The sequence below is a fragment of the Theropithecus gelada genome, chromosome 8 (assembly GCF_003255815.1).
Source record: "Theropithecus gelada isolate Dixy chromosome 8, Tgel_1.0, whole genome shotgun sequence".
NCBI classification, from domain to species: domain Eukaryota; kingdom Metazoa; phylum Chordata; class Mammalia; order Primates; family Cercopithecidae; genus Theropithecus; species Theropithecus gelada.
In genome coordinates this window covers 40,676,443-40,688,935 of record NC_037676.1, presented here as the reverse complement: position 1 = coordinate 40,688,935, position 12,493 = coordinate 40,676,443, and the positions used below count along the sequence as shown (strand labels likewise).

Genomic DNA, 12,493 nt, shown 5'->3' with positions numbered 1-12,493 from the left:
CCCAAAGTGCTGGGGCTACAGGCATGAGCTACTGTACTGGGCCAAAGGGGCTATTTTAATACTGATTTTTCTATTGAGGAAATCTTACAGCTGGGTGGTTGGTGGTATTCATTTCTCATATGAGCTTGCTTCAAAGTTTAACATCTTATCAAACATATGTCTATTTCTACAAGCGTTTAGGATGCACTGGTGTTACCACTTTGCTTTTCCTGGTCACTGCTGTGAAAATTAACCAGGAGTTGAAGCTACATCATTTTAATTAAGTGGGCTGCCTAAAGCCTGGCCTCAACCTGAATTTCAAGGTCACCATGGGTCTTGTGAGAGCTTCCTGCATAATTCCCATCTGGGAGTGGTGAGCCAGTTCTTGCCCTTCCTTTCCACCTCTGCTCTGCTGTGACCTGAGGCGTGAAGGGGAGGCTGGGTGGCCTTGCCCTGTGCCCTTTTCAACCCCTAGACACCCTCCACTCCTTCCCTCCAGTGCTGCGAACACCTCAGGGCTGGGAAGGGGCCTGGGCCCCCACTGGGACCTGCAGAATGCACCATTTGACTAACCATCCCATTCCTGCCTCTCTGCTCTTTACAGAATGGGTTGAATGGCTTGCATCTGGCCTCTAAGGAAGGCCATGTGAAAATGGTGGTTGAACTTCTGCACAAAGAAATCATTCTAGAAACAACAACCAAGGTATGTCTCACAGGGAGTGGGGGAGCTTTGCATTGAAAATTCAAGTTTGTGAGTCCTTCCTTAGAAATCAGTCCTTCATGAGAGAACTCAGGCATGCATCTGAATTTCTCTTATCCTTCCAATCACTTTCTATTGATTCTTTGAATCCTTGAAGCTGCCTGAAACAGACCCCGTTTCCAGAAAGATTCAGTGGGCCTTTATCCTCATCACTAGGTTACATATCTAAAACTACAGCCCTTTCCTGGTTGCTCTATGCTTTCTCAGGGTCCTTGACTCTAACTCAGTGTCCAAGGGCTCTGAAAGCGCCAGTCAGGTGCCTGGAGTTGAATCCCAGCAACGTACTTCACACTGCAACCTGGGACGAGTTACTTGGCCACTATGAAGCCTCAGCTTTGTCTGTAAAATGGAGATTATAATGCTTAGTTGCAGGGTTGGTATGAAAATTAAGTGAGATGGCATACATCAAATGCCTGGATGTATTTATTGGATGGATGTATTTATTGCTTATTGGATCTATTTATTGATTACTGATGTATTAATGATTATTGATTCCTATAGTAAGGAATCAATAAATACTGGTGACCATGTTGTTGCTGAGGGTTGTAGACAAGAATCCAGATCTCTTTCATTTTTCCTTCTCCAGCAAGTCTTCCTTGTTCAGCCCCAAACTGATTTCCTCTCCTCGCTAATGACCTGGAACAGCATTCTCTTTCACGAGGAGGCGTTTGGCATGGGGCGACGTCAGGCATCCACAGTAATGTATTTCACTCAATTTCAGTAGATTATAAACACCAGTGACTCAACTTCTGAAATCCCAGAGTCATGAAATTGATACGTCTACAGATTGCAAAATAAGTTTCATTTTTTACCTGTCACGCATCTTATTTATCAAACAGGATGCAACCAGCAATTAAAAATAAAACCAAACAGGCTGGGCACAGTGGCTTATGCCTGTAATCCCAACACTTTGGGAGGCCGAGGCGGGAGGATCACCTGAGGTCAGGAGTTTGAGACCAGCCCAGCCAACATGGCGAAACCCCATCTCTACTAAACATACAAAAATTAGCCAGGCATGGTGGCGCAGGCCTGTAATCCCAGCTATTCGGGAGGCTGAGGCAGGAGAATCGCTTGAATCCAGGAGGCGGAGGTTGCAGTGAGCTGAGATCACGCCATTGCACTCCAGCCTGGGTGACAGAGACAGACTCCCTCTCAAAAATAAATAAATAAAATAAAACAAACAAAAAATCATCTCCATTTGCTAACTCAAGTATTGTCTCCCTAGTTCTTGTTTTCTCTTCTCCTCCCTCCTCTGTTGCTGGGATTCATCCTCCTCCTTTCCTATGTTTTTCTTCTGGAGTTCTTTCCCCGCTAGCCTCTTATTTTCCATTTGGTATTTATTACACGTGATCTCACACACAGCCTCAATTTCAGTTCCATGCAGCAAACAGTTTGCTGCCTCTCAAGCAGAGAGTGTAGAAGAACAATACGTAGAGAACAGATATAATTTATGGTTATGAAGTGAACTACCAAAATATTATGAAGGTAGAATCATTTCTCAGGTAAAATTCTGTAATTTTCATGTCATTTCCTGAATGTGAAAAGATCTTATTGCACTTTTGGGTAAAATAAACTGAATTGCTCTTTCTGACTGGATATGGGGTATTTTTTCCCCAAATTCTATGTCAAATTCCGATTGTTCCCACCCTGCTTCTTGTGTGGATGAAGGATGAGATTATTTTCTCTGCACACTCCCACGTACCTGGCTGTGAGCTGCGTGCCATCTGACCTGCCCCGCGTGTGCCGGAGCGGCGCCTGCCCTGGCGTGCCTTCAAGGGCTGCGGAAACACGAGGCTTCAGTGCTTTGACTATTTCCGAATCTCCTCCCCAGGTTGTGATTTTGCAAGTGAACACTTGGTGTGTCTTTTTTATTTTTAGAAATTTTCTAAGCCAACGTGGCTTTGGAATACCATCCAGAGAGAGAGGGGAAAAAAAGGTGGAACTGAAACCGTGGGCTGGGGAAGAGTCACAACAGATTGGGGACTGTGATGGGGCTCCCAGGCAGCAGAAAGATGAAAAAAAAAAAGAAAAAGAGTAAAAAGCCAAAACCAATTTAGATTCCTAAAATGTACTTAGAAATTTTAAAAGCATAAAACAAATGCATTCTCTCCCCATCCTCCTATCTCCAGCTCTTAAAGACTGGAGCTCGGCACCTAAGCTGTTAATGAACGGGGACAGCTTTCATCTCCACTGGAGAAAAGCCTGCTCTCTCACTCGGGTTCCCTCTCCCCCTTCCACTTGCATTCACCCAGCACCCATGCAACCTTCATCCCTGCTCTGAGCTCTGTGAGCCCCTGAAAACAGAGAAATTGGATATTTGTGGAGCAAAATACAGCTAAGTGATTTTTCCTGCTCCTTTGAGGCAATGTTCTTTCATATTGAGGGAGGGGCAGAGGAAACAGAGGCTCACACATCCCTTTTCCTGTGACTCCCACGACTTAGGCCAGGGGCCTTCTTGAGCCTCATAATGTGTGTGTATAGATAGGGGAAAGGAGGTCCACTTCCAGAATTTTCCCTGTGTTCTTATTGCTCACTTATGCTGCCCTTGGTCCAGCTGGCTTGAACCAAGATCCATAGCCAGGGTTCCACCACTGATGAGCTCCCCCAGACAGGGGGGCCTTCCCCTCCTCGTGGGGTAAGGAAAGCTCTCATATCGCTGGATTCAGGCAGGAAGGCTCAGATGGAAAGAAACATTTGACGTGAGCCTCTTGATGTCTCCGTGGCCTCTGTGCCTCCATGCTGGCCCGGGCCTGCTGTGCTTATGCCCAGGAAGCGTGTGACCAGTGAATGAAAGGACCCAGGATGTCTCCTTCTTTTCCATGGGAGCTCAGAAGATGCTACTTGGAGCTCAGCGTCCTGGTGTCTAGAAAAGTTTCTGGTGCCAGCAGCCCTGCTGCATTTGGTACAGCAGGTGCCAAGCCTCTCAATGGAGGCTCTTTGGACTTCTATGAAAAATTATTAATGAACTTCCAGACTTTCATATCTGGCATTTATTCTCCAATGGATACTTTTCCCAGGCTGGTCTTGAACTCCTGGACTCAAGCAATCCTCCTACCTTGGCCTCCCAAAGCACCAGGATTACGAATGTGAGCTGCTGTACCCAGCCCCAGGCTTTATGCTTCAATTACCAGGCAGAGTACAAGAAATAGACCTGGGCTGCTTCCCAGGCCCCAGGGCGGCCTCATGGGCCTGCCTCCCTGACCCAGGAAAGCTGGGTCAGCAGCGGCTGGGGGGCCACACGGCTGGGCCCTGGGCTGCTCTCTTCCATCTCAGTGAGGAAGCTTTTCCTCCAGGTGACAGATGCCACCGGGCAAGGTCAGAGTCCGAAGTCCCTGCCGTCAGTTCTTAAGTTTCTTGAAATGGATTAGTTAACGATTATGTAGTTTAGTAAAAAGAACTACATACTGTCTAAACTCTAAAAACGAGGTTGTTTGAGATCTCTGCTCCTTAAGTAGTGCAGGGACAGATGGGTCCGACCATGGACCCATTTTCTGCACCCGCCCTATTTGACGGAAGCATGGAATGGAGCCTGCCCACCCCTGCCCCCGAACTCCCTGAATGGGGGCGCAGGTGCAGGACACCCAGGGGAGTCCACCCCCAGAGGCAGTGCTGACATTCTGGTCCAGGACCCCCGGGGGCTGGCAGGAGCCTGGCTGGAAGGCTGTGGGTATCCCGGCAACAGATGGAGGCTGCTGGTCCTGTCTGTGAATTGTTGTTAAATATCCAAGAAGAATCCAGACAAGAAAACCTGAGAACGTTAAACTCATGTTCTCAGGCCCACGCCTGTAATCCCAGAGCTCTGAGAGGCTGAAACGGGAGAGCAGCCTGGGCAACAAAGTGAGAGCCCGTCTCTGCAAAAATTTTAAAAATTAGCTGGGCACGGTGGCACACACCTTAGTCCCACCTACACGGGAGGCTGAGGTGGGAGGATCGCTTGAGCCCAGGAGTTGGAGGCTGCAGTGAGCTATGATGGTGCCACTGCGGTCCAGCCTGGGTGTTAGAGTGAGAGCTCCAATTCTAAAAACAAAACGAAACAAAAACGTACTTTCTCAGAACCTGCCTTATTTCTCAGTCTCTGCTGTTGGTTCTCATCTTTTACGAAGTTTAAAACAATTACATGCCTTGTTTTCCTCCAGTGTTTATTCTCTCCAGTTTTTTTCTACTCTCCGATTTGGTGAACCCTTACTCGTTACATTTTGCCTACTAGTATGTCGCATATTCTTTGTATTTTTCTTGGTCAGATTGTATTCCATTTATTAACCCCCATTTATTTTCTGATTTTTCTTCTCTTCCCTACATACATAGTAGAGTTGATCTTACCCTTTCCTTTACTGTCCAATACTTTCCTCACTCTCCTGCCTGCCATCTCTTTGTCCCCTCCACTGCAGCTTGTGGTCTGTGGGTATCCCTGGGATGGCGTCAAAGGTGTGGGCCTGAGGGACCTGCCGGCCTCCTTTCCCAGTGCTCCCAGGCCTCTCAGAGGGCTTGTTGCCTTGCAGGGTTGCAGGCTGAGCGGAGCTGCAGGTCCGCGGAGGGTCAGCTCGCTGACAAGCCTTCCAGTGTGTGTCCTGAGGGACACTGACGTGCCGTCTGCTAGGGACAGGACACCGCACCCACACAGCAGATTAGGTGTTCAGAAGTTGTGTGTGTTGGCGGAGGCTCTTTTTTTCTTTCAGTATTATTTTTCTTTTATAAACATGTTTTAATTTTTAATTATTATGGATACATAATAATAATAATCATAATCATCATCATCATAATAAAGGAGTTCTTTTGACATGGCTGCAGTCTCCTTCAACCGCACCTCTCAGTGTCATCTGTCCCCTTCCTGCGCCACTCCAATTACACCAGCCAATGCTGGTGGTCTTCTTTTTAAATGTTTTTCTTTTTATAGATTGAGGGGGTACGAATGCAGTTTTCTTCCACGGATACATTGTGTAGTGGTGAAGCCTGGGCTGTTAGTGTGGCCATCACCCAAATAGTGGGCATCACATCCAAAAGATAATTTCTCATCACCCCCACCTCCCACCCCCACCCCCCGTCTTCAGTGTCTCTCTACCCTCTGTATGTCCACGTGTGCACATTATGTAGCTCATACTTATGAGTGAGAACATGCAGTATTTGACTTTCTGTTTCTGAGTTTCTTCATGTAAGATACTGGCCTCCAGTTCCATCCGAGTTGCTGCAGAAGACCTGATTTCCTTCTTTTTTATGGCTCTTGCAGCATTGTTTTTCATAGACAACAGGCAGGATTTTCCTCCCTGTACTTCCAGTGTGATTTCAGGATGTGCGAGGGGTCAAGCACACACGTGTGTCCTTTCTACCCCTTTTGGCCATGAAGAAAGCCCCCGGGTCCTTCAAGCAGCACCTGTCCACAGACCTTTGCTGGTCCCACAGCAGGCCCAGTGGGAAACCGCCTCTGTTCCCTTCCCCTGTGTGTTTCAGAAGGGGAACACGGCCCTGCACATTGCCGCCCTGGCCGGGCAGGACGAGGTGGTCCGGGAGCTTGTCAACTATGGCGCCAATGTCAATGCCCAGTCGCAGGTAATGGCTCTCTGCTCTGTACTAGAGGGTGCTGCCTTTCCACACGTGCTTCCTCTTTCCTGCTCCCTCATGCATCCACTGGCAGCTGTATTAACACACACACTGTGGGGCAGGGCCTAGATTTCTCAGGAGCGTGTCTCCAAGCAGTGGTGAAGACATCCTTTATTATTTCTCATGCATAGACTGCACGTCCTAAGCATGATGGGGTTGAACTGTTGTGGACCTAAGCCAAATAATATGTCCAGTTATGGCCCAGGTGGAGAGAGAAATGGAGGACTGGAGGAATGAGGCACGGGGTGCAGCATTGATGACATCAATGAGGAGTATGTGAGCCGAAGAGATTGACCTACGGTGGCGAGGGGAGGCACAGCCTCTGTGGCCTTTTGTAATAATCCCAGGACGCCAGTCACCGTGACAATGAGTTTCCTTAGGAGGGGTCAGGTGGGAGGAAATGGAATGAAGAGAGTGCTATCCTCCAGGTGAGAGGATGTTGTGCTGGTGTCAGCCTTTCTTACATTGCGGATGGATGCTAATGATGTCCTCTCTTGGTTTACAGAAAGGTTTTACACCCCTGTACATGGCAGCACAAGAGAACCACTTGGAAGTGGTTAAGTTTTTACTGGAAAATGGAGCTAACCAGAACGTAGCCACGGAAGTAAGTACCTTGGAAAAATGTTGTCACCACCGGAAGTCTCCCAGTGACACCTTCCTGGGTGTGTGGCTTGGGGCGCATCCATGTAGTGACGGATGACCTTCAGGTCGCTGCACTAATCCTGAGCACTGTCGAGTTCTGCAAGGGAATAATGACAAAGTTGTGGGTCTTGAAGAAGGCCCAGACACGTACCAAAGAAACGACGTCACACTTGAGGGCGTCATTCCCGCTATGGCCAATACTTGTGACTGGAGGGGCAGGCAAAGCATGCGTGTGTATGGTTGGCAAGTTTGCATTGGGCCTTAATGAGAAAGGCTTTTGCCACAAAACCACCATGCACCCTTGGACAATTCTCATTCGCTGTGGTCCTGAGTCTTGTCACTGGCGAAATAATGAAATTGGACTAGATAGAGCCAAGGAGTCTCTTGACTCTTAACTTTGGATGGCTCAATGACATGCTTTGTTGTCATTCCGTTTTATCAGTTCCTGGGGTCCTGTGCCCCTTAGTATATCCACAACTGAGGGAATTAGTAATAGTAGCTCATGGCCAAGCACAGTGGCTCATGCCTGTAATCCCACTGCTTTGGGAGGCTGAGGTGGAAGGATCACTTGAGGCTAGGAATTCAAGACCAGCCTGGGCAACACAGCAAGACCCCATCTCTACAGAAAAAGAAAATTAGCTGGGTGTGGTGGTGAGGCCGAAGTGGGAGGATCACTTGAGCCCAAGAGGTCAAGGCTGCAGTGAGCCATGATTGCACCACTGCACTCCAGCCTGAGTGACAGAGCAAGACCCTGTCTCAAAAATAAAATAATAATAATAGTAGTAGTAGTAGTAGTAGTAGTAGCTCGCAATTGAATTCTCAGGGCCTGGTGTGGACTCTGGCCTTTGGTCAGTGTTAATAATGTTCTGCTTTGTCAAGGCACTATCCTGGCACCAGCAGATGGGGTGAGAAGGAGAGCAGGCAAAGAATCCGAGCAGTCAAAATTTCTTAAAACAAATCAAACTGGAAGCAAATTATAAAGGAAAACTAAAGGAATGCTAAAGAAAAATTTGGCAGGTTCTGTGAGATTGCAGAGAAAGGAAGTGGAGGCAGGAAGGGCTTCAGGGAGGAGGTGGCATTTAGGCTGAACTTGGTGGATGAAGAGGGCTTTGGTGGAGGGAGGTCCCTCAGGGTGGCGCCGCTGGGAGCATAAGCCCGAGGGGCAAGGGTGTGGCCTGTGTGAAGGGCAGCTAGGTTCAGACGAGTCAGAGCAAAGCGTTTTCCTCCTCTGGCCAGGACGGGTTCACGCCTCTGGCGGTGGCCCTGCAGCAGGGCCACGAAAACGTCGTCGCGCACCTCATCAACTACGGCACCAAGGGAAAGGTGCGCCTCCCGGCCCTGCACATCGCGGCCCGCAACGACGACACGCGCACGGCTGCGGTGCTGCTGCAGAATGACCCCAACCCGGACGTGCTTTCCAAGGTGAGGGCGAGGCGGAGGGAGGAGCCCTGGGCCGCGGATGCCGACGGGCTCAGGGCGCACTGAGTACACCCTGCGACTTCCCAAGCAGGAGCCCTGAGCGTGCGGTGCCGGACGCTCATCCCAGCGTGCTAAGGGAGCGTCCCCACCCCAGGACGCAGAGGGGCCCCTGGACAGCCCTGCTCTAAATCCCTGGCAGCGGGGGTGGTTCCTGTTGCTCCAGGTCATCTGGAAATGTGTCCAGGCGGGCAGGGCGAGTCACCCTGGAACGCCAGAAGGCGGCCTTCCTGGTGTTCCTTCATCTCTCCTCCCGGGCTGCCCCGTAGTGGAGGGAGGAGGCGTGCAGGAGTCGGGGTGTGGAGAAAGGGGGTCCGGGGCTCTGCACAGTCACCTGGGCATGCTCTCCGGTGTTCGGAGGCCCTGCTGATCTGCTGTCTGTAGGCTGAGGCTGCTGGTTCTCTTTTAGTGGAAATGGATTTGCTGGAGTTATTCACCGTCCCCTCCTGCACCCCGCCCCTCCCCTCTTCCACCGGCCCCAGATCCACCGGGTTTTGTCTGGAAAACACCTGGGTGGGGTTAGGCCTGGCTTGAGGCTCTGGAAGAGAGTGATGACAATGGACAGAGGCTGAGGCAGGAGGATGGTTTGAGCCCAGGAGTTGGAGACCAGCCTGGACAACCTAGTGAGACCCCACCTCTTAACATTTTTTTTTAATTAGCTGGGCATGATTTTGTTCACCTGTAGTCCCAGCTACTGGGGAGGCTGAGGTGGGAAGATTGCTTGAGCCCAGGAGGTCAAGGCTGAAGTGAGCTGTGATCACATCACACTGCACTCCAGCCTGGGCGACACAGTGAGACCCTGTCTAAATGGAGAGGAAAAAAAAAGAAAGAAAAAAAAAAAGACCATGGCCCCATCACACTTTCATTCATGAATGAAAATCTCTTTGTCGGTGATCACTCTGACGAACGGGCCCACAGAGTGTGAGGTTAGCATATAAGTCGGTTTGCTCAGGGTGGATACCCAGCTTTTGAATACACTGTGCCACAGAGCCTCTCTTGACCCCCTCACCAAATGTTCCCACCCATCAAAATCTCCTTTGTCTGTAAAGTCCTGTCGCCCCACCTGAGTTTCAGGCATCCCAGGGCTGACTGAGATAGAAGTAAATCACATATGACAAGTTTCTCCCCCTCTGTTGTGCCCTAGACGGGATTCACGCCCCTGCACATTGCAGCCCACTACGAGAACCTCAACGTGGCCCAGTTACTCCTCAACAGGGGAGCCAGCGTCAATTTCACGCCACAGGTAACCTGGGGCAGGTGCGCCCTCACTGTCTGGGGGCTTGGGGCTAGCAGGTGCTCCTGCCTTGGCACCATGGATTTCATCCCAGTGGCAGAAGTGCCTGTGGGTCAAACAGCCCTGCTGTCTGTTCAGCCTCCTTGCTGGCAGGTTTCTGACCATCCACCCCCAGTTTCTACCTGCTTTGCTTGAGAAAACCCTAAAGTCCATTTGCCCATCCTAGAAGTGGGAAATCTGGAGGGCAGAGAGTGATTTCCAAATAACTGACTTTCCTGCAGTCTGTTATGTTAACTCTGGGAGGCGTGGGCTTGGCTGGTGTGGTGGGATGACCCATCCTGTTGGCAGGTCCTTACAGGTTTTAAAATGTCTTAGGCTAGAAATGCCCTGACAGCTCCATTGCAGGACTGGGGGCTGGGGGCTGGGGACATGGGGAGGGGGTGCACAGCAGCTGCATTCCAGGGAAGGATGACACACCCTGATGTCCTGCTTCCTCCCTTCAGAATGGCATCACGCCGCTGCACATCGCCTCCCGCAGGGGCAACGTGATCATGGTGCGGCTGCTGCTGGATCGGGGAGCCCAGATAGAAACCAAGACCAAGGTGGGTGCCAGCAGGCTCCACAGCCAGGCAGGGGGAGGGAGTTCCCCCCTCACGAACCTCACCCAGAGCAGCGGGCCCTTGGTGACCTAGTTAGGGATGCACCAGCAGCCTCCTGGAGCTGCCTGCAGCGGTATTCTGGGCAGTGCCGCGTGCAGCGGGAGGCAGTAGTAAAACTGTGCTGAGGTCGAGCTGGTGCCTGAGGAAACGTCAGCACTCGCGTGGGCTGGGACGATGCCATAGGCAGTCTTCTCTCCAATGACCTCTGATAGCTGCCTTTTGGGCTTTCTGTTTTTCACTCTGTCTTTTAAAGGACGAATTGACACCTCTCCACTGTGCAGCTCGAAATGGGCACGTGCGAATCTCAGAGATCCTGCTGGACCACGGGGCACCAATCCAAGCCAAAACCAAGGTGTGTGCTTCCTTCCTGTGAGGAGCATTTTTTAGGCAGGGCTCCAGGTCCAACAGACCTGGCATCAAATCCTATTTCTGTAAAACAGAAATGCTAATACTACTAAATGAATAGCACCTTTGACATTTATTACAAGGCCTGTCACATAGGAGGCACTCAGTGTAGCTCTAATTCATAACTAGATCAGGGTCGGCAAACTTTTAATCTAAAGGACCAGGTATTAGACAATTTTAGGCTTTGCAGGCCATGGTCCCTGTTGCAGTGATTCAACACTGCCAACGTAGCAGAAAAGCAGCCATAGGCAATATGCAAACTAGGGCCCATGTTCTAATAAAACGTTATTGACCAACACTGGTGGCGGGGCGGATTTGACCCACAGGTTGTATAGTTTGCCTACTACTGCTCTAGATCAATCCCCATGTCTCCCTTCCTAGCTCCAGAAAAGACAAGCACTAAGTACTCTGAGAAGTCTTCAGAGCCCGGGTCAGACTGAAGCAAAGTTAAAAAGAAAAGAACACAGTTCTTCTCAGGCTCCATTACAGGCCGGAGAAAAGGCTTGTTACGTGATTCTAACATAAGGACTTAAGTCTTCCAGGGAAGAAAGCTGTCAGCCACACAGAGCTGCCAGAGCCTGCTCCAGGCCCTCTGCCCTGTGAATTGAGCTGTGTCAGAGCAGAGCAAGGCAGAAGCCAGGCCCACTCACGGATACCCAGGATGTTTCCCACGAGCAGTTCTGTCATGAAATGATGGCTCAGTCCATACAGTGAGAGCTGATTTATTCCTGACACATTATCATGTTCTGTTCTGTAGAGCTGTCGTTAATTTGGGTCATGATTCGTAGTCCCCACACTGGCTCTTGTTTGTGTCTGTGTGTGCTGTTGCATGAGGGTGTCCTCTACTAAAGCAGTCTCTCATTTAACCCTCCATCCTTGGCTGATTTGCTGTGTGACTCTGAACATGTGTCTTGCCCTCTCTGTGTTTCAGTTTCCTCATCTGGAGAGCCCCCACCCTCTCTCCTAGGATTGTTGGGATGACCATGTGAGATAATGTCTTCAAAAGTATATCTAATAGTGAAACTCCTCAGCTAAATGAAAGTAGAATTGCTACTATCAGTTAGATTATTAGGTCAGGAAATTCCCAACATTTTTCCAGGAGTGCTGTATTTAAACATAATACATGACCAGAAGTTAAGATATTTTGTTTTATTATCCAGATCATTAGAATGGGGCTGAAAGGAATGCTTATGAAAAGTATTTTCTGAGAATATGAGAATATATGACTTTTCCATTGGGAACTATGGTACAACCTTTCTGAAATGCAAGTGTAACTAACTGAGTTAGCTCAGTCCACCCTAACAAAGAACCACACGTTGAGTAGGTTAAACAACAGAAACTTACTGTCTCACACTTTCAGAGGCTGGAGGGTCAAGATCAAGGTGTCAGTAGGGTTGGTTCTTTTTTTGTGTGTGTGACAGAGTCTCTCTCTGTCGCCCAGGCTGGAGTGCAGTGACATGATCTTGGCTCACTGCAACTTCCACTTCCTGGGTTCAAGCAATTCTTGTGCCTCAGACTCCCGAGTAGCTAGGATTACAGATATGCACCACCATGCCTGGCAAATTTTTGTATTTTTAGTAGAGACAGGGTTTCGCCATGTTAGCCAGGCTGGTCTTGAACTCCTGACCTCAGGCGATCCGCCCGCCTCAGCCTCCCAAAGTGCTGGGATCACAGGCATGAGCCACTGTGCCTGGCCTTTTTGTGTGTGTGTGTGTGATGAAGTCTCGCTCAGTCACCCAGGCT

At 49.7% G+C, this 12,493-nt stretch overlaps 1 protein-coding gene across 6 annotated transcripts in view; it reads left to right on the top strand.

The window, feature by feature from the left end:
- Positions 1 to 12,493, top strand: part of ANK1 (ankyrin 1) — a 251,009-nt gene that overhangs the window by 167,644 nt on the left and 70,872 nt on the right. For all 6 annotated transcript variants that reach the window (XM_025394450.1, XM_025394454.1, XM_025394453.1 and 3 more), the window contains exons 3-9: positions 584 to 682; positions 6,185 to 6,283; positions 6,840 to 6,938; positions 8,213 to 8,398; positions 9,597 to 9,695; positions 10,190 to 10,288; positions 10,599 to 10,697. In XM_025394450.1, coding sequence (XP_025250235.1) covers positions 584 to 682; positions 6,185 to 6,283; positions 6,840 to 6,938; positions 8,213 to 8,398; positions 9,597 to 9,695; positions 10,190 to 10,288; positions 10,599 to 10,697 — 780 coding nt within the window. The remainder of the gene's footprint in view (positions 1 to 583; positions 683 to 6,184; positions 6,284 to 6,839; positions 6,939 to 8,212; positions 8,399 to 9,596; positions 9,696 to 10,189; positions 10,289 to 10,598; positions 10,698 to 12,493) is intronic.